This window comes from Marmota monax, unplaced genomic scaffold, assembly GCF_021218885.2.
Source record: "Marmota monax isolate L192 unplaced genomic scaffold, Marmota_monax_Labrador192_F-V1.1 WCK01_AAM20220418_F8-fsc00089, whole genome shotgun sequence".
In the NCBI taxonomy this organism is placed as follows: Eukaryota; Metazoa; Chordata; class Mammalia; order Rodentia; family Sciuridae; genus Marmota; species Marmota monax.
In genome coordinates, this window is record NW_026694744.1 from 2,248,148 (window position 1) to 2,274,481 (window position 26,334).

Sequence of the window (26,334 nt, forward strand, 5' to 3'; positions counted from 1 at the left end):
GATGTTTCTTGTGGAAAACATTCAACTAGAGCTATATATAATCTTTGAATAAAAAAAAATATGTGTACCCAGTGGCTCAAGAGGCTGAGACAGGAAGATCTGAGTGCAAAGCTAGCCTTAGCAATTTAGTGAGTCCCTAAGCAACTTAGCAAGATGCCTTCTCATAATAAAAGGGCTGGGGATGTGGCTTAGTGGTTAAATGCCCTTGGATTCAATCTCCAGTACACCCCCCCCCAAAAAAAAAATAATTATATGTGTGTATGTGTGTGTGTGTGGTGTAAACACACACACACATAAATAATTTTATATATGTGTATATAAAATAAAATGTGTAGATGCTCATAAGAGGAGGAAAAAAGAAAATGCAATGCTCCTGGGTTAATAATCTCTCAGGGTAAGAGTTATAAGTAATTTTCATATTATTAGATTTTCTATACTAAACACAAGTTTGTGATTATCAAAGAGTTAAAATATTTTAAAATAGGATTCCAGGTTATATAGGCTTTTGTCAGACTTGGGAACCCATCTGAGCACACAGTCCTCTATCCAAGAATGTAGTATCCATAATAAGTAAGATACGCAACCATTGAAGAATAAAATAGGTTTATTTGGATTTGGGACTCTGAATCGTTCTGTCTCTACTACCTGACCTCCTCCCACCACAACTCCTGGATCTAGATGAGCTCTGGCTCTGGCTCTGGCTCTGGCTCTGGCTCTGGCTCTGGCTCTTACTCCGGCTCCGGCTCCGGCTCTTACTCCCGCTCCTGCTCTGGCTCTGGCTCCGGCTCCGGCTCCGGCTCCGGCTCCTGCTTTTTCTGCTCCTGCTCCTTCTGCTCCTGCTCCTGCTCCGACTTCGGCTCCGGCTCCGGCTCCTGCTCCTGCTCCTGCTCCGGCTCCTGCGGCTCCGACTCCGGCTCTGGCTCCTGTGGCTCCTTCGGCTTCTATGGCTCCGGCTCTGGCTGCCCCTGCCCCTGCTTCGGTCTCTTTTTCTTCCTCTGCTTCGAGAATTGTGCCTCTCACGACTCTTTGTCATGTGTTTGTGAGATTTCTTCGCCCTGTGTGCACTTCTCCTCTTCCTCTCAGACTCCCCATTTCTCTTGTACTTGTGGTCAGCACTAGGGCTTCTTCTCCTCCTCCTGCCATAGTATTCTTCGTGGTGGCCCATCCTCTCCCTCCTCTCTGAGTTCTTACCAAAGGAGGAGCCAGTCCGATCCGGAGACAGGTAGATGTCTCTATTAGCTTCCCAAAATTCATTGTTGGGATTTCTGAATACATGAAGAAAGTTGCAGTGTTTTCCTCTTGGACATTGTTGTATTTCAAACAAACCTGCAATGGCACAGTGAGAAAAACAGCAACTACTACTGTGTATTCTGAAGATGGCACTTCGTTCCAAAGGTACATTTCTGATGTTCGGATATGTTTGAATTACTTCCTATTATTTGCTAGCTAAGAGGCTTACATATATTGATTCTCAAAATTTCAAAAACATTCAAATGTTCTGACAACTAAAACTCAGAAGTTTTAATTAACCAGAATATTCTGTACACCTATTGTATCATCAGAGTGCAACTGAACAAGTGGTGACCACATTACCTTTTCTACAGTAATTACATCCCTAATAACACTGAAGAGCCAGGCCTTGGGGTCCCTGTGGTGATGACCTCAAAAGCGCATGGCGATGGCAGGACAGAACCACTGGTCAAAAGAAAAGGCCTATCATAGGTAGATGAGCCTATATTTTCTTAACGCTTTAAAAGTAAGATTATAGCCAGGCATGGTGACAAACACCTCCAGCAGCTTGGAAGACTGAGGCAGGAGAATTGCAAGTTCAAGGACAGCCTGAGCAACTTAGCAAAACTATACCTCAAAAAAGTGTGTGGGGGGTGCTGAGGATGTAGTCCAGTGAGACAATGGGAAAGCACCCTTGGATTCAATCCCCAGTAACTAACACACACACACACACACACACACACACAAACCAAAACAACCCATTAAATTCCTATTCCCCAAATAGATAAAACAGCTAGAAATGAAATACTCCTATACCATATACTATATACAAAAATGAACTCAATCTGGATCAGAGACTTAAATGTAAGAGACAAAACTATAACTCTGAAGAAAACACAACATTTGAGACCCTGGGCTAAGCAATGCAGTCCTAGATATGATACCAGAAATACCAGTCCCCCCAAAAGAAAGAAAGTTGGACTTCATTAAAATAAAATAATGCCAGGCATGGTGGCACACACCAATAATCCTAGCTACTCAGGAGGTTGACACAGAGGATTGCAAATTTGAAGCCAGTCGATGCAACTTAGCAAAAGCCTGCCTCAAAATAAAAAATGAAAAGGGATCGAGAGATAGCTGAGTCAGGTATAGTGCCCCTGTGTTCAATCTCCAATACTGAAAAAAATAAAATAAAAATCTTTTGTGCTTCAAAGAACACAAAAGTAAAAAGACAACCCACAGAATAGGGGAAAATATTTGCAGATCATAATTTTTTAATATATATATTTTTAGTTGTAGGTGGACACAATACCTTTATTTTATTTATTTATATGTGGTGCTGAGAATCAAACCCAGTGCCTCACACATGCTAGGCGAGCACTCTACCACTGAGCCACAACCCCAGCCCTGCAGATCATATTTATGATCAGGTACTTGCATATAGAATACATCAAGAACTCAGTAATAAAAGAAGAAACAACCTGATTAAAAATGGATTAAGGATCTAAATAGATACTTCTCCAAAGAAGATATAGAAATGGCCAATAATAAAGACACAAAAAGATGTTCAAGGTCATTAGCCACTAAGAAAAACAACAAAGCTGTTATTTTTAAAATGGGAGGGGAAGGAGGCTGGGGCTTATAGCTCAGTGGTACAGCGCTTGCCTCGAATATGTGAGGCACTGGGTTTGAGCCTCAGCACCACATAAAAATAAATAAATAAAGATATTGTGCCTGTCTACAACTAAAAAAAAAATAAACAAACAAACAAATAAATAAATATTAAAAAATGGGATGGGGGTTTTGAGGGGAGAGCTCAGTGGTGGAATACTTGCCTAATGCACAAGGCCCTGAGTTCAATCCGCAATACCACAAAAATAATAATATAGTCTCTTGCTTTGGCAGAGTTAAAGCTATACTCAGAAGCACCTCATGAAATCACACTGGATTCACACAAACTGGCAAAAGAAACAATCATGGAGAAAACAATTCCATCACTTTCATTCCCAGAGCCTTTAAACTTGATATTTAATGGTTCTTCTGGTTTCCCTAAGCAAGGAATTCTAAAATCTCTCCCCTGCTTCATAAGTGGTTTTAAAATGACAGTATCCATTAAGATAAGATTGCTAAAGATTCAGACTTTATAAATTATATATATTTTTTACTGAGATTTTAAGCAGGTGAAAGCATTGAGCCAAGAAACACAAGTAAAGGGAAGGATAAGTGCACTCCTGAGGCATCAGAACATCATCCGTTCTCACCTGGGAAATTTGCACACGGATTCAGCCAAGCCCATTTTTAGAAATCGGAAAATAACTAGGACTTCAATACTGCAGGCTCTGTCCTACACAGTGCTGAATCACTTCCTGGTTCCGTTGCCACTGCCCCATGAGTCAGTGTAACTGAACTCATCAAACGCACACTTAACTAATCCTATACCTCCCATTTGGTTTCTAATGCACAAGAGCATGATTTCCAAAGATGGGAAACATTATCTATAGGTAATGTTTATGGTAAAGGAGAAAGATGTTTTAGAGAAAAAAGATGGAAACAAACAGCTCAAGTGAAGAGAACCAATGAATAGAAAACACCTCTGAAACTGCCATAAGGACAACATGGCTGCCTGCAGACACTTCTTAGGCTTCGTGATTTGTCAGAAAAGAGTCTAGGGCTGAAGATTGGAAGACTGAAATTCTACCCCACTTCTGCCACCTCATTGTGACCTCAGTCACCTCCTCCACCAAGTGACCCACAAGGTCTATTACAGATCAAAACTGCAGTGTCCTTTACATGATGTCCCTGTTCATCTGCATGAAGCAAAAGCAATGTCTCATCCTTTTAAAAGAACTTTTTTCCCCCTAATATCCTTTTATATAGTGGGATAATTGGGGGGGGGGGGGAATCATTATGTTGTTTCTTACCACAAATTGCCATTTTCCATCGGGTCACTGGGCAAAATTCACACTGAAGCTGCCGTCCTGCATACCAACGTCCATTAAACAGAGCAAGGGCTGCTTGGCATTCTTCTTCCCTTTGAATAAAAAAAATCAAAGGATGTGCTTTATAATAACTCTAATAGGCACATTAACCCTATTATTAATTAACCCTTTTACTCAGGTATCATAGGACCACCAAGTTTGCTGTTTCTGTACTACCTAGGGAGTCTTCATTAGAACATTCTGGCTCCTGCAGCTTGAAATTTATTCAGGAGCCTTTTTTACTAACCCTCTGAGAGGTTGTGATGCATGGAAATTGGCTTGAGTCAAAGCTTCTTAATCCAAAAGACTGGGCCATTAAAACTGCAGAAGTGCTTTCCATTGTTAGAGCCTGTGCTTTCTTAGCTAGGGCTGCTGTGCTCCTTATTACAATGGCTAATTGAACCCATTAGGCATGGTGCGGCCTAGGGAAACAGCAAGACAAGCAGAAATGATAGAGTAACTATTCTCCTAGCTGGTCAAATGCACACTGAGATCATTTGGGACTTCGATCTCTGGCTTTTTACATTTATATTTTATATTCTCTATTCTAGTTATCCCTTTTCAGTTTGAACTTTAATTAAAGTTATATAAGTAATAATATAACCATATTGTAAAAGATTCAAAACTATGCTAATATTTAAAGAATGAAATACAAATGTATTATTTTCACATGTCTTCTATGTTTTTATGTCAGCTCTTAATATTAACATTTTGAAAAATACCATGCATATGAAGGGTATATATCCAGTTTAAAAGTCCTAGATGTCCACAAAAACAAAAGATCATACCATGACAAAACATGGCATGGTCACAATACTTACGACTGGTACTGAACATACACATTGCCCCTCAGATGAGGTTCTAAGTTGCAGCTAACCTAAGGAACAATGAAAAATGCTATCATAAAAAATTTAACAAAACCATTCAGTCATCAAATGCTTTGCCAGGCTAACATTCCCAAAAGTAATTACTAATCAAAGATTCCAAAACAGAGACACTAGCCCACTCTTGTGTCTATTTAAGGCATACTTCAGCACAGAGAAGCACTGCAGGCCCCAATTATCTAATCTCTTGTTGATCAGTTCTGCTTTTACCCATAAGTATGTTTCACACATGCATAAAAATACAGAGAATGTAAATCAATCCATAGACAACACTACCCAGGTTTAACACTAACATTTTTCATTCTTGACCAAGAATGTTTAAACAGTAAAACATTGAAGGCCCAGTTGAAATCCTGCCATCCTGATCTTTTCCCTTCTCCATCACATAGGTGGGCACTACCTGGAGGCTGGGGGTAGCCTGTTTTACTAAACAGAAACACTAATGCACATATACATATATAGATTTACACAGACACAATGTACATACATACACACACACACATTCACACATATATTGTAATACACATATTTCTGCATATATATGCAAGGAAATATGCATATGTATTAATAAACAATGTATATCTTTGTTTTGTATGTTTTAAAACTTTCTAAAAATTATATTTGTTCTACATTCTTTTTTCAAGATATAATAGTGTAAACTTAATGACTTATCTGATACATCAAATTAGCAAATTTATATATCTGCTCCTCTAATGATGGCTACTGAGGTGCTTCCAATTTTCTATCCACAAATAGCACTGTGGTCAGCATTCTTCAACACACTTCTGTGGGTGTAAGGACCTCTCTAGTGTGCACAACCAGAAGGAACATGCCAATGTGTAGTTTAGCTGTGCCTTCCACTTCACAAACTATTGACAAACTGCTCTCTGAAGAAGTTTAACTAATATATACATCCTTACCTACTCTTGGGATCAATAGAATTTATAATCTTTTGGCCAATAGGTGTGAATAATATCTGACTTTTATATGCATTATTCTTATTACTAGGAATTACTAGGAATACTTGATCATTTGTCTTCAAAAATGACAAGTTTATTTTTTAATATGGTATATAAGAAGGTACTCAAATATACTGACTGGTGTTTAGTTTTTCTCTTCCAAATTAATCTATAATTTTACAAATCTGTTCCAGAGCATTTTTATTAGAGCATCCCAAAATGGGCAGGATCCATACTCAATGACAGTTTGCAACACCATCCTTAAAAGGAAGAATGAAAGTCCTAAGGAGTGTCAGCTGTGCCAGAGACCTTTAAGATTATTTAATCCAATGGTTCCCAAGGACCTGCTATTAATTTTCTGTAACAAATTTGATATTCTAAAATTTCTCCCTGTAAAAATTTACTAAATAGCTTTCCTTTTGTAACTGCCAATGTGATTAGCATGAGCTTGGTCATCCTAATGTCATGGTCAGTGGATGCAGCCTATCACAGGTAATGGTATGATTTCCATTAACCAGTCTGAAGTTTTAAAAGCAGCTCTACCACTACCATATCACAGAAACAGTATGATCCAAGAATCGCATGAGGGACACCACTGATGTAAGTGAAAAAGCACTTAAAGATAAAGTGACAAGTCTGAGAGCACAGGCCTGGTCAAACCACACTGCTTCCACAGCTGGTGCTTGCTTCAAGGTGGTGTCTTGTAGGTGTGACCATGCACTTCCACTTACTGGTTATTGCTTGTGCTGAGCAGCACCAAGACAGGAAGGCATACTCCACAGAAACAAAAGGTTAAGTGGGAAAGAAATCTTAAAAGAATTTTGAAAGATCTTCACATCAGTTAATAGAAGCATGGCCTTGAATTTCATGAATATATCTGTTTCTCAGCTGTTCCAACTCTTTACTGTCATTTCCAATTGCAGACAAATATCATAGATTTATTTGTGTTTTGTTTTTTTTTTCCCAAGCTAAGGGACATTTTTCTTGCCCTAACAAAACAAAGTCATTCAGGTTCAAATCTGATCAAATAAACAGGTTAGGAGGCTTCATTGTTAGGATTCAACTAATGGGTCCCAGGAGCAGCAGGGATCACATCTGACCTTCAAGGTTTTAAAATAATTATGTGTCATCTGAATGCCTCTTTCTTATCTAGTATACGTCATCACAAACCATGGTTTTGGTGATGCTATGTTCAGTACTGAAAGTAGCCAATGAATAAAAATAATGTTAAAAAAGAAAAGAAATCAAAAGATCTATGTTTCTTGTGTAGTTCCAGAACCAAGAACGAGCATCTTGGGCAGAAGATGCAAGCAGGCACCATCAACACAGTGCACCAACATGCTCAGGGAGTGAAGCTGAGTCCTGCTGCATCACCACAGCTCTAGGTAAAGTGCCTACAGAGGAAGGAAGGGATACACTGCCCACCAAAGGCAGTGTTTAAGTGAAAGCTTGGGCAGCTATGTGCAAGGACCTGATACAGAGTTCCAACAGGAAAAGAATTCAAACAGCACAAAGGTACTGAATAAACAAAAAATCCTCACCAACCCAGACCCCACTAGTCCAGAAATTTCACACTAATACACACTTATGATTTCATGTGGTATCTATATGGCATGATTCCTTTTTTTATGGCATCTATATGGCACCAGAGTGGAGGTGGAAAAGGAAAAGTGATGAAGTAAGTGACATTTACTGAGGGCCTGATCCTGGGCCAGGCATGTATTGGCACACGGCTCCACCCAGGTAAACAGCCTGGGCCCCAGCTCTCTCATGCACTGAATACTTCAGAGGGAGGCACAACAGTCCTCTCCACATACACTCACCTTGAACTGAATCACTTTCCCCACATTCTTGAACTCAGGCAGCACATCATCATAGAAGTCTAGGAACTGTTGGTAGGTTTCCTCTTCGCTATATTCCAGGCTTGCGTCAGGGTCATAGTCATCTCTCCTGCACTGCTCCATTCCAAATGTAGTAAACATACTTTTAATAAGAAGGGTGGGACTTGATGCAGGAAAGTTATGCTTACGTGAGCACCTGCATATGAAAAAAAAAAAAAACAATTCACTAGTCCAATAGTTAAAAATCATTTGTAAAAAACTTAAGAGATAAAGACTCAAGTAACTTAGCTGTTTTGACTTGCCTGGAAGATAAATCCTACTCAGATGTCAAGTTTCAGCATGTGAGAAAACTGTTATAAGATTGACCAATATATTGGCTTCTCATTAAAATGACAGATTGGGCCCGGTGCAGTGGTGTACACCTGTAATCCACACACCTGTAATCCCAGCAACTTGGAAGGCTGAGGCAGGAGGATCGCAAGTTCGAGGCCAGCCTCGGAAACTTAGCGAGACCCTGTCTCAAAATAAGAATAAAAAAGGGATGGGGGCGTAGGTCAGTGGTACAGCACCCCTGCATCAATTCCCAGTAGCGCGCACACGCACACACACACACACACATACACACACACACACAGATCTCAGACTGTAAATGATTTTCAACTTCATATGCCATGAAATTCAGTAATTTTTTTTTTTTTTTAATGCTGGGGATGTGTCTCATGGGTAGAATGCTTGCCTAGCACGCATGAGGCCCTGGGTTTGATGCTCAGTACCCCACCACCAACACCAAAAGAAAGTAAATAGAAAGCTTTTTATATGTTGAGCTATAGGGAAAAAGAAAGCCCCACTGGTATGACAGAGTATGGTGACAGGCATGAGATGCCACACGTGGGACTCTTGGGAAGATAGCAAAATTAACAATAGAATCTTGGTACTACATGATCTTCAGTTAATTTACATGCATAGAGAATAGGGCAATCTAAGAATTTTCAATGAGTAGAGAATTTTAATCTCATCTATGATTAGCACTTTAGAGTTTTCACTCCATTTTTACCTCTGATTCTTAAAACCTTCAGGACAATTGGTACTAGTACTATCCCCACTTTGGAAAGAAAGAAACTGAAACCTAGAGAAGCCCATCTGCCCAGGTCATATGGTTGGAAGAGACAGATCTGGGAGATCTGAGTTAACCTACAATCTGGTGCCTGTTCATTATAGAGTACAATAAATATAATTTTTATTTAATGAAGGCTAATCACTATGAAGAATTTTCTTTTCACAGTTTAAACTGGAACAAGGAAAAGCTGATGAGACTCCATGTGAACAATTCTTCTTAAAATCCTTTATATGAATTTAATTTTTTATTTGCTTCCTTTTTCTAAAGTGGGAAAGAAATATATAATTCAAAGTTCTAAATAAACAAAATTTCTTTGTTAGGCTTCTAGTTAAAAATCAATAAGACAGGAGTGGGGTTGTGCCTCGGTGGTAGAGCACTTGCCTAGCACATGTGGGTACTGGGTTTGATCCTCAGCACCACATAAAAATACATAAATAAAATAAAGGTATTGTGGGGCTGGGGCTGGGGCTCAGCAGTAGAGCGCTCACCTAGCATGTGCAAGGCCCTGGGTTTGATCCTCAGCACCACATAAAAATAAATAAATAAATAAATAAATAAATAAATAAATAAAAGGTATTGTATCCAACTACAATTGAAAAATAAAAATATTTTTTAAAAAATAAATAAAGGTATTGTGTTCATCTACAACAAAAAAATTTTTTTTTTAAATCAGTAAGACAAAAAGTTAAAGAATAAGGCAAGTATTTAGGAAAATCCTTGACCCTGAAGTGACTGTTACTCATGCTTGCTTTCCACAGCTGTAATATCCATCTATACACCTGTGAGAATGCACAACACACACCATGCCCAACTTAGAAATGTTCCACCAATGCTCATTAATGTGAAATTTTCTATATTCCAAATGACCTTCTTGATTATTCAATTAGAGACCTTGTAATTAGATCCATATTCCCAAGTACTGCTACTGACAGCACTAAGAGCAAGGATTCAACCTGGCCAGCAATGTTTGTGGTAAATTAAATTTTATAAGTATGAAGCACATATAGAGGGAATTAGACAAGGAAACAACTTAACGAGGTTAAAATTCTGCTGACGGGGTTGTTAGATCTGAATAAAACTGGCCTTAGTTCCCAGGGTGTCAAATGAATATTCATCAGTTTTAGAATAGAGTCAAAGTCCCTGTGTAGGGAAAATCCCCGCTTGGCCTGGAGACAGTCATTACAATCTGAGGGTATTCAAAAGGCAGCCCTAGACCCCCCACAGAAAGGTCAGCTAAAAAAGCTAATATGTAGGAAGGAGTTTAATGCTATGGTACCAAGGCTGTGTGGTTCTCAGAATTACTTGGAAGAGAGATTTCTCCAGTCTGCCCCAGAGCTCAAGGGGTAGAGAACCCATATTTTTGAAATACCACCTCACCAGGTCCTGATGATTAGCCAGATTTGGCATGCTATTTACCCATGATACTGATACCTGAATCAAGTCAAACTGCCACAAAAACACAGAGTTGAACATTATTTAGCCCAAGCATGCCAATAAATTGTGTGGGTATCTAATGGACCCCTCAGGAACAACTAACTGGCTATTCTTCTTTTTCCTTATCTCAAGGGAGCATTTCTGGTGCTCACAACCTTTGTCTTTCATAGAATCACTATGCTGCATGTGAAAGGTGGGCTGTAATCATTTAGCAAAGGTCACTGTAAGAAACATTCTCATGAAAACTACACATCAACTGTTATAAAACTTCTATCAGGGCTGGGGATATAGCTCAGTTGGTAGAGTACTTACCTCACATGCACAAGGCCCCAGCACCACCAAAAAAATAAAATAAAATAAAAATAAAAAATTTGGGGCTGGGATTGTGGCTCAGCGGTAGAACGCTCGCCTAGCACGGGCGGGACTGGGGTTCGATCCTCAGCACCACATAAAAAAAATAAATAAATAAAGGCATTGTGTTAAAAAAAAAAATCTATCAAAGTTACTGTCCATCTTCCTATCTAATGCCTTTATCCAAGATTCCATGGGAGACACATTTAGAATCAGGTGCCAAGGGTTGGGGTTGTGGCTCTGTGATAGAGCACTTACCTTGCATATGTGGGGCACGGGGTTCGATCCTGAGCACCACATCGATAAATAAAATAAAGGTATCATGTCAATATACAACTAAAAATTAAAAAAAAAAAAAGAATCGGGTGCCAAGAAAATTTTGTCTTTCCAGAGATACTATTCATTCTTCTTTTTTAGTAAGAAACATACAGCTTAGTATCTGCATGGGATGCATTAAAATCCAGAGTCAGAAGCATCATACATTCACAATAACTCACTTTCCCCTCCTTCCCTTGCTTTCAATTTCCTTTATTTAATTTAACTTAATGTAGTTGATCATGAGCCTTCTTTAAATCACTTCTGGAAGTAGGTGGGGTGTAAATAATTCCTCAGTGATTATGTTGTTTTAAGAAGAAAACAACAATAAAATTCCTTTCAAAGGAGTTGTCATTTGAAAAAAAAAACATCAGTTCTAGAAATGTTCTAATTGGATTCCGTACTAATTACAAAAACAACCAAAGAAATGTGTAGGTTAAGGAAGTGTTTCTGTGACAATCTGACAAATCTTAAAGAAAAGAACAGCTATATCAACTGAAGCAAATCACCAAGGCTCTCTGTAAAAGTGGACAATGTACTTGTCTGAAGCAATGGGGCTAGGTTTCCTAACTGCTAATTTTACAGAATTTTATGTCACAACTCATCATTTAAACAATGCAAATACCTGAATCACTCTCATATTTTGATAATTATAGTAGTGAAATTTCATAGCCTATGAAAACAGTAAGAAGTGGTCACAAACTGCTGGGTGCAGTGGTGCACACCTGTAATACAAGCAACTCTGGAGGCAGGAGGATTTAAAGTTTGAGGCCAGCCTCAGCAATTCAAAATAAAATGGGCTGGGCTGGGGTTGTAGCTCAGTGGTGGAGTGCTTGCTTCGCATGCATGAGGCGCTGGGTTCGATCCTCAGCACCACATAAAAATAAATAAATAGAAGATTTTTTTTTTTTAATATCACCATTAAAAAAATTTTTTTAAAGGGCCAGGGATGTAGCTCAGTGGTAAAATACCCCAGGTTCAATCTTTACTACCACAAGAAAGGAAAAAGAAAATTGGTCACAAACTAATGTGACTACAGTCCATATTTCCTTGAAATGACTTTCAGATGGGATCAGAGTCTAATAGGCCACTCCCCTTTCCTCAAAGAAGTGGGTGTCAACCATTTAAGACATTGCCCCTTCTCTCACTTAGGTCCAACAGAAGAAGAATCCAGATTCAGGCTTCCTTAAGTCTCAAATTTCAAAGAAGTGTTAAAGATATATAACAAGGGCTGGGATTGTGGCTCAGTGGTAGAGCACTGGCCTAGCACATGCAAGGAGCTGGGTTCGATCCTCAGCACCACATAAAAATAAATAAATAAGGGGCTGGAGTAGTGGCTCAGTGGTAGCCTGGTGTGTGTAAGGCCCTGGGTTCAATCCTCAGCACCACATAGAAATAAACAAATAAAGTAAAAATAAATAAATAAATAAAAACATTGTGTCCAACTACAACTAAAAATATATATATATTTTAAAAATATATATATATAACAAGGGATCCTTGGGCTGGAAAAGACCACTTGGTTCAACTACCCACATAAATGTGAATTCAAATTGACTCAGTTGTCTCAACAAAGGTAATTTGCTGTATGTTTTTCTTTGGTAGGAATTGTTGTATATTAATTATTACTGTTTCTTTTTTTAATTTTTAATTGTAGATGAACACAATACCTTTATTTTACTTATTTTTATGTGGTGCTAAGGATTGAACCCAGTGCCTCACATGTGCTAGGCAAGCGCTCTACCACTGGCCACATCCCCAGCCCTATTACTGTTTCTTGATAAGATTAAATGTACATATGGGAAATGCTTCTAAAGATACCAAAGGGAACAAAGTTTCCTTAGTCCCTAGTTCCTCAAGAGGAGGTTTTCTACTAGATATCAGATCCTGTAAGTCCTTTTATAGGTATTCTGGGCATCTAAAATCCCAGCCATAAAATATAAAGGGAGTTACATATTGGACATCAATCCCGGGGCACATTAGAAATACATGAGGACATTTCAAAACTAAGGCCATTTGAGTCTCTAAGATTCTGAATTATTCAATTTGAGGTGGGGGACATAAGTTTTGAAAGCTTCCTAGATGATTCTAATATGCATCCAGGGTTGAGAACCATTAATCTTAAAAAATGAAAAATGGTGTGAAGGCTTAAATTAAAACAAAAGAAAGAAAGAAAAGAAAAGAAAAAGAAAGAAAGAAAGAAAGGAAGAAAGACAAAGCTAGAGAAAGCTCATATTTTCAAAGAAGCAGGAGGGTGGGGGGCTCAGGCCATGGACAATTTTATGAGTCAAAAAAAACCTGAGACAACATATAGATATTTATTAAATACATATGAATTTCCCTACTCATATCCCTTTTTAGGGATTAATAAGACATTAGATCTTCTCTTCCACAGGATAAATAATTAGATTTTGCTTCAAATAGACTCATTCACCCTTAGAAATTTGGAGTTGTTCATTCATAAATAAGCCAAATTACAAAAATCACCATTACCTGGCATAAGCTAGGTGTTTAAATGTTTGCTAAATGACTGAAAAGATCAACATTAGGTTTCCACATGAATGAATGTCTTGTTTCAAAATCATTATCCCAAAAGAGGCAAGGAGCAAGAATGTATCAGAGAATGATGGCAACCGTAGCAATAATGAAAACACCAGAGAACACCCAGTGCTCACTGTGGTCCCTTGCGCTTGCCAGGCATTCACTCCTTCACTCCTTCCGGCCTCACAGCCCCCTCAGAAGGATGATACTGTGTTTCTACCCCATTTCACACATGAGGGGAATTAAATCACAGATTGTTTAAATAACGATTCTGAAGAGAAGGCTACTGAAGCCAGTTTTTGAACCCAGGAGTCTGTTTCTGAGTCCCTTTACTCATGTCAAGTTTTAAAAGTCTATTTTGGGCACAGTGTTTACCATTCGAAAGATAAAGGCCAGCTGCTCCAATAATTTCCCTGTCCAAGTTGTTCACTGTGGACTCACATGAGCACAGGAAGAAACCAACGAACAAAAGGTTAAAGAGAGAATACAAAGGACACACCCTGCTCAGCCCACCTAGGGAAGAGGGTGGGTACAGAGGATGACCAGCTTAGGAGACAGAGGCAGCAAAAAAGCAGCAGAGGCCTGATGATTTCAAATTGAGCCACTCCCCAAAGGAGTACTCAAAAACCTCCCATTTTGAATCACTTCATTCTGACATGATAAAGCAAAATATGTTACCTATCTCCAAATCTGCAAGCTCCCGTTTTACTGTAGAATGGACAATTGGCACGATCTTTCTCCATTATTCTTAAATCTGCTGGTGGTTCTGGGTTCTGCCAGGTGGTACCATTTTCCAGCTGTTGAAAATAACCATAACTTTACTTGTGGTATAAAAACCCATGAAAGACTCAATGTTTCCAAAAATATTCAAATGCTTCCATCAAAAATTAAAATGTTTTCAGTTAAAATCATTCATATTTAAGTTATAAATTTCTCTGCTGCCCAGTCACTTTGCTTGATCAGGTATCACTACTGCTACCAGGTTTCCTTTCTGTTCATCTATTCTGAAGAGGACCCAAAGACTTACGGAGCCAACATGAGAAAAGTAAAAGTTACTCTCAATCGAGGTAAACTGACCATTTGAGGCTAATAGTATGTGATGTTGTTTATACACACTTAAGGACTCAAAATAAGTATAGTTCATAGGGTGATTCAATACCACTTGTTTTTGTTCATTAATAAACTTATTGTCATATACACTAAAATGCCACAAAAGTGATTCCAGATATCCAGGTGTGATCTAAATAGCCTACCACCAAACTAACATTACTGAAATTATTGTTTCTAATGAAATATAAACTGATCTCAAATTCTTAATGAAAGGTTATGAAAATACCTCATTTTCAGCCTGATCCAGCATCTTCTGCACAGCTTCCTATAAATGGTGCAAACATAGGACTAATGAAAACCTGGAAGTCAGGTAAGTCACATCTGGTTTCTCTGGTTAAGAATCTAATGTGTAATAATTAAAACACACACACACATACACATACACACACACCTACCTACATACACGTGGTTTTAGGTTTTGATTTTCTTTCTAAGCACAAATCTTCTGAAAAGCTTTCAAAGGACATATAGCTTAGAATTTTTATTCAAATAGAAAACTGACTAGATCAGATTGAAAAAGGTTTAAAATATAATAGTTTCAGTAACAGTATTATTTAGTATATTTGAGTATCTATATCACCTTCTAGTTTTAAGATAATTTATTAATTAATATTATAAAATACAATACTAGGTAAAACATTATAAATATTTAACAGAAGCTAAACTATGACCAGTAGTAACTAGGATTTATGAGAAATTTCAAACTTTTAAATAAGGCAAAGGGAGTCTTGCAATATGCTAGTAAATTTCTACCTAATTGGTATTTGAAGAAGCTTTAAATTATGTTCTACAGACTTTTCTTTACTAGCTCCTTAAAGCAATACATAAGACTTATGTATCTAGCTGCTTACTTGATACCTACCTGGTCATGGAAGAGTCCTTGGTAACTTAAAAGGCTCACAACAGAGGTCTACCCACCCCTCCTGCTAGGGATTGAACCCAGAGCCATATGCTATATGCTAGACCCCAAACAGAACTGGTTGTCCTCCTCCACCCGCCTACCTAAATATCCCTCTCACTAACTGGTGCTGCCATTTGCCCATCTGTTCAAACAAAAAAACTAAAACTAGGACTTGAAAACTAAACAAAACAAAAACTAAAAATAGGACGTGAATTCCCCTCACTTTCCTTCTCTTTCTCTCCCATTCAATCTGCCAGCTAGAGTTCTGTTAACTCTGCCTCGCAGCACTCCAAATCTGTGAACTTATCTTTTTAAAGCAGTACCCTCATCCAAACCACTGTTGTCTCCCATCTGGAATGGCAGCCTTGAAACTGGTTACACTGTTTCCCTCTCGCTTCCTTGGTCACTGTTCACCATCCCCCATTCTTTGTATGAAAAGTTAGAATGATCTATTGAATATAATATTACAAATGGGATGAAGTCACTTCTGGCTTAAAAAAAAAAATCCTTTTAATGTCTTTCCATTGATTACACTTAACATAAAATCCAAACTCCTTCAAATCCAAAAGGCCTTGCATAATCAGACTTCGTACCCTCCTGACTTCTCAGGATACCCTGACTCACTTTTCTTTAGTCTCTATGTTTTGAGTACCCTGCCCTTCTTTCCACTTCCAAGCCTCTTCTCCCCAAGATCTCTGCACTCAGGTGTCAATTCAAACATTACCTCTTCAGAGACTTCCTAAACCTGGCAATCTAAATAAGTACTCCCCTGTCCCCATCACTCTATCACATGACTCTCTGCTTTCTTCCTTTATAGCATTTAACATTATCTTATTGTATTTTAAGTTATGTGTTTTGTTTACTTATCATCTGACTCCCCATCTAGAAAAGTACCTCAATGAGAACAGACTGTGTGCTTTTTCACTGCTCTATTTCTGTCCACCAGAGAAGTGTCATATACACAACAGAAATGTATACAACAGAAACATACATTGCATGTTCTCCCCTCATGCTAGGGATCATGCCCAGAACCCCACACATAGTGGGTAAACACTACTCTACTGCTGAGCTCCATTTTTAAGCCATATCCACAGCCCATATTCCTTCATATATGCTCAGAATTTATTTTGTTTGACCCACTTCTCTTTAATATTTAACCAGACTTCCTTTGAAACAAAAGCATAAAAGAAGCATTAGTTTTTATTTGATCCCTAAAAGAATATTCTACCATTAAGACAGAAATTGATTTCTCTCTATAAAATATGATAAGCTCCAAATAATTTCTGCACCTCCCTAAAAACCTACCATGTTATGTTGCTTCATCTCAAAAGCAGTGTTCAAATAAGGGTATCAAAAATTTGCACTGAAACTAATGCCTGAGACTCAAAAAATATAGGCATTGGAAGCTGCTTCTACCCCAACATGATTAGGATGTAAACAAATGTATTTTCCCCATTATAAGTTGATTACCCAATTTGACTCTATTCAAATTTAGCAATATTCCAAAAAAGATACATCCTGATGAATCAGTCAAGGAAAGATGAGCTGTGTTATCTTTGAAATAAATACACTGTTAAGGAATAACAGCATAGCAAACAAAGTCAATCTTTAAAAGAGAATCCTGGAAAATATAGATAATACATACATACAAACATATTATCATTTTTTTAAAATGACAACTGTGTGTTAGCTACAATTATCTTTATAGCCCAAGTTAGAAAGTCATGATTTAATAACAGTTTAAAAAAAAATGTTTAAATAATGCCTCATTATTTGAGCTCCTGATTTCTTTAAGTCAACTAATTCTTATTGATGTGTCATAAGCTGTTCAATTTCTTAAGAACTAAATAAATGTGGAAACAATATAAATATTCTCTAAAGAAGTCAACACATATACAACAAAACCTCAAAAAACATGACTTGCTATAGAGTGGTACACAGAACAAAGCATGAGCCAGCTGACTGTTTTGTAGAAATGTTTTACTAGAACACCTTAACCATTTGTTTACATATTACCTATGGCTGTTTTCAGGGTACACTGGCAGAGCTGGTTCCATATAGACCACAAAGCCTAAAATATTGGTATCTGGCCCTTCAAGGAAAAAATTTGCTAATTGCTGGTATAAAGGGCAAACTGGGTAAAAGCTAAAGAAAACCTTAATTTAAGGAATCTGTCACTGAATGACCCAAAGAAGAACATCACAAAGAAATTAGTGTGTTTCTAGATGAAAAGTCTCTTTCCAAACAAATGAAACAAGAAACAAGAAAAAAATCCAAACCCTGACATGCCCACAGCTTTTTCTTCAAACCCATCACCCAGCACATGTGCACACTAAGAAGATACGCAGCGCCTATCCTCCTGTGACAGGAATCACCTCTCTTTCTCTCTTCTCCTGTAGCTTCTGCTCCTCCTCTTCTCTCTCTTTTCTCTGCTGTTCTTCCCATTCTTCCTTTAACTTTCTCTTTAAAGGAAAAAAAAAAAAGAGAGAAGGAAAGGTCATTTCTTTTCAGACTTACTTTTAAAAAACATTTAACATAGAGAGCAAATAAATGAAAAGAAAAACTAAAAATATTGGTAAAAAGGACTATATATATATATATATATATATATATATATATATATATATTTGGTACTAGGGATTGAATCCAGGGATACTTTATCACCAAGCTATATCCCCAGCCTTTTTAAATTTTTTTATTTTGAGACAGGATCTCACTAGATTGCAGAGGCTGGCTCGAACTTGCAATTCTCCTGCCCCAGCCTGCCAAGTTGCTGGGATTATAGGTATGCACCACCATAGCCGGAAAGATATGCAACTCTTTTTTTTTTAATATATTTTTTTTAGTTGTTGATGGACCTTTATTATATTTATATATGGTGCTGAGAATTGAACCCAGTGCCTCACAGATGCTAGACAAGCACTCTACCACTGAGCTACAACCCCAGCCCAGATATGCAACTGAGAGATATTTTGGTTAACTATTTAGTTAATTGGTTATTTGATTAATACTGTACCTCTTGTTCTTCCTGCCGTTTTCTGGCTGCCTCTTCCTTTTCCTTCTTCATTCTGAATTCTTCTTGTGCCTTCTGCTCCCTTAGCAACCATTCCTCATGTAATTTTTGCCTATTAATTAATGATGTAATCAAATAAATGGGAATTAATCTACACACACACAAGATAGCAAAAAGAAACAAAAAAGACATGTTTGGAGAATGATTAAAATATCATGAAATGTATTTTCTATAAATCAGTAAAATGGGGTAAGAGAACAAAAAGATATCTTAAAAAATTTGGACAAAAACTAAGTATCAGGAGTTGGGGCTGTGGCTCAGTGGTAGAGCATTTGCCTAGCATGTGTGAGGCACTGGGTTCGATCCTCAGCACCACATAAAAATAAACAAATAAAAGCATTTTGTCCATTTACAATTACAAAAAAAAAAAAAAAAAGAAAAAAAGGACTAATTATCAGCAAGTATCTTCCTAGACAGTAATAAGCTACAATCACTCATTCTGTTTCATAAGTGTGTGTGACTATGACATCTTCTATGTAAAAAAAAAAAAAAAGACTATGACTTCCCCTTTAGGCTAATCACACTAATGTTTAGGTGCAAACAAGTGGGTAACAAGTTTTGAAGCAACATTTAGCTTTTCACATTATGAAAGCACTATATTTCCCATTCTAAGCATTTAAAAATATGGCAACTCTATGACTGTAGCACTATGAAAACCTGGTTTGCCATGAACCTTGGACTACTACTCCACATAGTTAAGAGATTCTTGTGGTTTGCCTTGAAACATCTAAACTGCTGAAAAAAAGAAAAAAAAAAATTACACTATGAGCATGTCTTTAAAATAAAGAAAGCTATTGGTTTTAAGATGAAAAGAAGTTTAAAAAAATGGTGTCTAGTTGATTTTTTTTTAAATGACTAATTATAAGAAGTGATGTTATCTTAAAGTGGCAAGAGTCTCAGATATATGATATCACAAGTTTCTAACTTAAAAGGGGGTTATATTTACAAAGTTTATTTGCTAATCAGGTGTTTAGAACTTAGATTTCATTTTCCCACTGATTTTTGAAGACTAGAAATGGAACATGAGAAATTGTTCTATTATTACTACAGCAACTTTAGGAGCTATATATGGTTTTATGTCTAGCCTGGGGACCTAACCACAATTTCAAATATTCTAAGAAAATATGTTCCATTTCTAACTGCAGATTCCAGGAACACATATTTTAGCTATAGTAGAGGCTGTGAATTACATATTTTAAAGTTCCTATGTGTGCTTTAGGGAACCATATAGATGTTTCAGTGTGCAGAACTCTGACTTACGAATCTTTTGAGAAACATATTAATTGTATATAACTGAACCAAATGATATATAAATTTAGGACCACATTATTAAGATGTTAAAAATTTTAGTATTTAATAACTTGAATATACTATTCATCTGCTTTAAAATAGGACATAAATCCATATGGTACTTTCCTATCATTAATTTCCCTGTTTTTCAACATTAGTTAGAGTATGCATATTCATATAGGAATAAACAAAAGATCCAAGGACAACAAAGACACATGTATATAATTTAAAAGATGGATTTCAAGTAGGAAAACAAAAATTACTTCCCTATTTCATTCCATACATATTTTGACATTTTGATAATTCCATCTACTTCTGTACCTTGGTAGATAACAGGAATCAATTACAAGAAAACAAGCAACACTTCCACTGATCATGCTAAATAGCTAAAGAATGCCTATAAAGTTTATTCTCTTTTTAAAAAAAAATCATGCTTGCTTTTTATTGTGGTTAAAAAGTACATACCATAAAATATACCATTTTAACCATTTTTAAGTGAACAGTTGAATAGCATTAAATACATTCATATTGGTGTGTGCCACAAACTATTCACTGAAAAAAAATAGTAAAAAAAAAAAAATAGAAGTTTTCATCATCACATGACAGAGGAGACCTTTTAAAGTCAGGCAACAAGGGCAGATATTATAATGAAATTTGACAACATGAAAATCGAATCATAGCAAGTAATTACAAGGTAAGTTAGGACTGACAATGATGGAGAAAAATGTATATCACACATGACAGTTAAAGAATTAGTATCTTTAATCAAGTAATAACATTATTTATAAAATACATTTTTAAAAAAGTATCCCCAAAAAGAAAGCTGTAAGACTTAAGCAATCTAAGATGTATACAAAGGCCAGGCACAATGGCACATGTCTGTAATTCCAGCTACTTGGGAGGCTGAGGCAGGAAGATCTCAAGTTCAAGGACAGCCTGGTCAACTTGGTGAGAACTTGTCTCAAAAATAAAATAAAAAGGCCTGAGGATGGAGCTCAGTGGTAGAGTGCTTGCCTAGTATGCACAAGGTCCTGTGTTCAATCCCCAGTGCTGACCAAAAAAAAAATTAAAAAAAATAAATAAATAAACACCCATAAATATATTCAATTTTACTAATTCGGAAATGTACCTTTGAAACAATGAAATATAACTTTTTACTACAGCATTTAAAAAAACTGGTAGTGTGACTGAAAATATAGGGACATAGTCACCTTGATTCACTGCTGAAAGTGATACAAATTGCAAACCAGTATACCCTTTCAACTCTGCTTATCCTTTGATCACAATTTCATTTTACATGAACTTATCCTTTTGATCACAATTTCATTTCATGGCATTTCCCTAAAGAAACAATAGGACAATTACCAAGGATACATAAGCATCAATGCTTATTGCAACTTTTTATATAATAGTAAAATCCATTATAACCTGAAAGTCCAATAGAGAACTATATATTATGAATAAAGAATAAATTATGCTACATCCATACAATGGATACTGTGTTGACATCAAAATGGTTGAATTAGATCCCTGTATCAACATGAAATATATGTATTATGTGTCTAACAAGAAAGCAATTTATAGAAAAATATGCATAAATATCATGCCATTTGAGAATTGAACAGGATATTTATATTTTCTTTCTTGGTAGTGGCTGTCTTTGGGTGTGCTGTTTATTAAAGACCTTTCACTTCCTATGCTTGTTAATTATATATTTTTTAACATTGATCAATTAGCAAACACAGTACAAAATATTTCCATTTTTAAAAAAGATATTAAGTAATTTTAGCCCATCAGCTAGTTTTAAATAGTTTATACAGAGTATTTTATAAGACCCATTTTATACAAGAATTTATACAGAAAACAAACCCATACTAGCTACTAAAGACTTATAATATTCCTATAAAATAACAGAGTTCACTTTATTTCACTTAGTGCTAACCTCTCTTTTTCCAACAGCTTCTCTTCTTCTAGTTGTTGTTCTTCAATGAAAGCTTCCTCCTCTTCCTCCTCCTCCTCCTTCTGTGAGACTCCTGAGAAAATTCAAATGTTTATTAAACTTTTGGGTATTGCAAATCCTTGGTCAATAATTCAGGGAAAACATACATATAATCTTTATAAACTTTATGTTAAAAATTTTTTAAGCTTTTCTAATAATAAGGGCTTTAATTGCCTAAATTTGGTATAAAGTGACCATCAAAATAATAATAATAATGGTAGTGGAAAACACATCAAAATTTTAAAATTAATCAATGGTTCCCTAGTGATACTCAAAAAGGTGGTGGGATGTAAAGAAGGAACATCCATCTTTACATAAGAATGGCAACTAAAAAATGTAGAAAGACTGAAGCAGAAAAATCATCACTTTTACAACTCCTACTTAACTCAGAAAAAGATGTTAAAAACATTGGATGAAAGTTTCTTGGAATGAGGATATTTACATCATCTCAAAAATGTCATCTCACAGATGAGGATTAATTGTAAAGGGGGAAATGTGCACTTACAGTAGCACACTCTGTTCACTCAGAGTGGAACAACCTGTCATTATAGCTCTTATGATGTATGCAATAAGAAGTTTATAATATGCATTCTGTAGCATTTTGGCATAAAGATGCTAATAATGAGAAAAATTTTATTACCTGATGCTAATAACAAGAAAATGAACTAATCCAGAATGCAAAGCATTCCACAAGAAAACTGGCTTGAAATTTTCAAAACAGTCAATCCCCGTTTGAGAAAGTTTCAATAAGACCCATGCATACTATTGAATTACTCTTCATTTACATAGGTACAAGTTTGGTATTGTGGTTCTGCAGGAAAACATCCTTATTCTTAGAACAGGCAGGCTTAAGGATTTAGGGGTGAAGTGCTATGTAATGGGTTCAGAAAAAATGTTGTATGTATCTCTATATATAAAGAGAGAGAAAATAAGGCCAAATGTTAACAATTGACAAAACTAGCAGAAGGGTTCATAGGTATTTACTGTAGTGTTTCTTCAACTTTCTGTGCATTGGAACCATTTTAAAATAAAGACATGGTAAAATAATTTTAAATACATCTTCTATTAAAAATTTAATTTTGAGAAAAAAAAAACAGTGAAATTGGGGTGGGGGGATAAAGTTATCTTGAGGAAATGTAACAGAAAAACACAAACTTAAAGGAAAAAGATTTTGTCTGTCATATATTGAGTATAGGTCTAACCAAAGACTCACCCAGTCCAAGATCACTACAATAATTTATTATTCTTAAGTAAACTTTATTTCAGCACTTGTAATTAAAATAGGCAAAAAATTTAGGCTAAGTTCTAACATAATTATTAAGACAATTAAATTAAGATCTAATGCATGTAAAGGACCAGAGATATGACTGACTTGCATCGAGGTATGCCCACAGACTAGGCAGAGCCGGCATTTAGTTGATACAAGTATCTGTTGAATGGCTTACTCAACTCCCCATCCCCTGCTGCCAAACAAGCTCACTCACTCCACAGAGGTGTTCATTAACAGTTCTGAGTGTAGCATTTTCAGTACATGTACAATCAAAATATATGAGAGGATACATATAAACACAATATATCTAATTGTATTATATATGTAACTGTATACCTAAAATTATGCTACAAACCGGACACTGTGGCCCGTGCCTATAATCGCAGTGACTCAAGCGGCTGATGCAGGAGGATCCCAAGTCCCAGGCCAGCCTCAGCAATTTAGTGAGACCCTCAGCAACTTAGCAAGACCCTGTCTCAAAATAAAAAATAAAAAGGTCTGGGGTTGTAGCTCAGCGGTAAAGCACCCCTGGGTTCATTCAATCTCCAGCACCAGCACCACCACAATAATAATAATAATTTGAGTAAACAAAGGGTCTCTTATATTACTGAAGTTTGGGGAAAACTTGCAAAGTGTCTAATTAAAACTTTCAACTCATGCTGGGCTTACAAAGAAATATATTCGCCACCAAAAACTATTTACAAGAGCTTTGCTAGCTGCTGCAATTCATAATTCCTGCACCTGTACTGTTAGGTACTTAATAAATACAAAATCGGTTGATGATGATTAACCATGACTCTCCCCCTCTCGGGCATTAACATTGTTTGTGAAATGGGTCTAAAATAGCTTTACTTGGAAGACAGCAGTCACAGCAATTCTTCATCAGATGCAGTACTTGACTTCCGACACTGGGGCCCTAACTTGGGCGGGAATAGAGCGAGCAATTTCATACCCAGAAAAACCGGATAGGGAGCCTATTGATACCTGAGTCTCTCAATCGAGCGAGTTCCTGTCGACGCTTCTTCCTTTTCTCCTTCTTCAGGGCGGCCCTGTACTTTTTGTGACTGGAAGATCGAAAAATAAACACATCAATGTTAGCAGCCGCACCCGCAGCGCTGCCCGGGATCCTCTCTTCCCGGCGCCCACTGACAGGAGACCGTTCGGATGCTTGGGAGAGAAATCGCACTTCCAGTGTTTTAATTCCAGAACATGTAACTACTATTACCTCATCCCTCCACACCCAAATAGCAGTTTTTCTCCAATTTGCTACTTGTTCCCCTCCTCGCTTCCCTAAGCCCACGGACGACGGCTGACAGCCAGGGAAAGGGTTAGGGTCCAAACGAGCGCGGTGGCTCCCTCTTTGGGCCCAGCTCCCTTTTCCTTCCAGCCTGCTCAACCTCTATGACAGTTTTGGCCAGCTCCGTCCCTTTTGCTCTCCAGCCCATCTCCTCAAGCGGAGCTTACCTAGGTTTCTCAGGAACCATCGTCTCGGATGCTGCCATTTTACCGGCGCACCCCACCCCCAAGATTTGACCGGAAGAGGAGGGATTAAGAATGGAGAAGGCGAGCGCAGGCGTCTGTGCTGCGCGGCATCAGCCCGGGCGGGACCAAAGACCAAAGGCGGGAGGTTTCTTTTTGTGACTGGTTTGCCAAAATCCTGCCTAAATAAATGTCTCCTTCCCGAAACCTCTGGAGCACTCATTCCGCCCAGGAAGTAATCATTTTCTTCTCAGCGCTTCGATACATCTTAGTGGGAGTGTGGAGGCCAGGAGGTTAAAGCCGTACCTCCCCCACAACCCCGTTTTCTCATTCACTCACGAATACTCATTCTCCCCTGAACTGCTAGCCCGGCTTCCCTTAGAATTTCTCCAGGCTGCGCCTCCTTCCGCGGCTCCACCTATCAGCGCCTCAGGCAAGGCTTTAGGCTCCACCCCCTTCCATTCACTAAGCTGAGCTCCTGTAATGGGAGCTAACTCAGGGGTTGCAAAATTGTACCCTGTGTACCCAAGGAGTTTACAATTTGAGGTGCAGAGAAGGATCGTTACATAGAAAAGTGAATATGTTGCCGGCAAAGATGAAGTTTAATTAAAATAGTCCACCTGGGAATTCAGGGAGTTTAGTGATGCTTGTGTTGATACTGCTTTTTGTTTTGTTTGTTTTGTTATTGTGTTTTGTTTTGTTGTACTCGGTGGTATTCAACCTAGGAGTGCTTTACCACTGAGCTTTACCACTGATTGAACCAGCCTATTTTGTTTTTTTCGTTTGTTTGTTTTTTAAGACAGGGTCTCACTAAATTGCTAGGACCTCGCTAATTTTTCCAAGGAACATGGCTTTTATCCAGGTGGAGAAGGGCAAGAACAGGGTTGCAGGCATATGATTATAAGCAAAGGTATGAAGAGGTGAAACAAATGTTCTGGGAACGGCGAGAAATTCGTTTATGGAATTTCAGCCGCAAATTAATAGTGTCAAGGAATGCAGCCGTGGAGGTGAGCTGGGCCTAGCTTATGGATGAGGGCTAAAACACTTTAATTATGTTCTGTAAACAACAGGGAACTATCTCTTTTAAGCAGAGGACTGTTGTAGTGGTATTTGTGTTTTAGGAAAATTACTGTGGTTTGCAATATAAAGGATTAAAAGATAAAACTGCAGCCAGTCAGGGTGGAACAAGCCTGTAGTTCCAGCTACTTGGGAGGCTGAGGCAGGAGGATCGCTGGAGCCCAGAGTTCAATACCAACCTGGGCCACAAAGTAGGGAGACCCCCACCCACTCTCAAACAATATGAACATAAAATTGAAATACAGTACCACATAATCTAGGAGAGGGGTGATGAAACTAAACTGGATCGATGAGATTAAAGACTGAGAGAGTAAAACAGCCCTGCTAGCAATAAGACTGTGATATACACATACAAGGCCAAGAACAAGGACAAGGAAAAAACTTTTCTTCCTAGTATACTTTAACGACCTCAGTCTTTTGAGTGATTCAGTAACTTTCCTGGCTTAGCTTTGTTTTTCTCCTCTCCAAATTAAATTATTGATATA

At 37.4% G+C, this 26,334-nt stretch overlaps 1 protein-coding gene across 1 annotated transcript; it reads right to left on the reverse strand.

Moving 5' to 3' along the window:
* Positions 1-586: 586 nt before the first annotated feature.
* Positions 587-24,886, reverse strand: Zrsr2 (zinc finger CCCH-type, RNA binding motif and serine/arginine rich 2). The gene is made up of 11 exons (XM_046424236.2): positions 24,758-24,886; positions 24,278-24,357; positions 21,967-22,057; positions 18,678-18,786; positions 18,037-18,123; positions 14,987-15,025; positions 14,329-14,447; positions 7,875-8,088; positions 5,030-5,085; positions 4,152-4,261; positions 587-1,326 (listed from the first exon to the last, which is right to left on the reverse strand). Exons 1-11 carry the CDS (start codon positions 24,793-24,795, stop codon positions 605-607), a joined length of 1,665 nt encoding a protein of 554 aa, XP_046280192.1. The 5' UTR covers positions 24,796-24,886; the 3' UTR covers positions 587-604.
* Positions 24,887-26,334: the final 1,448 nt, after the last annotated feature.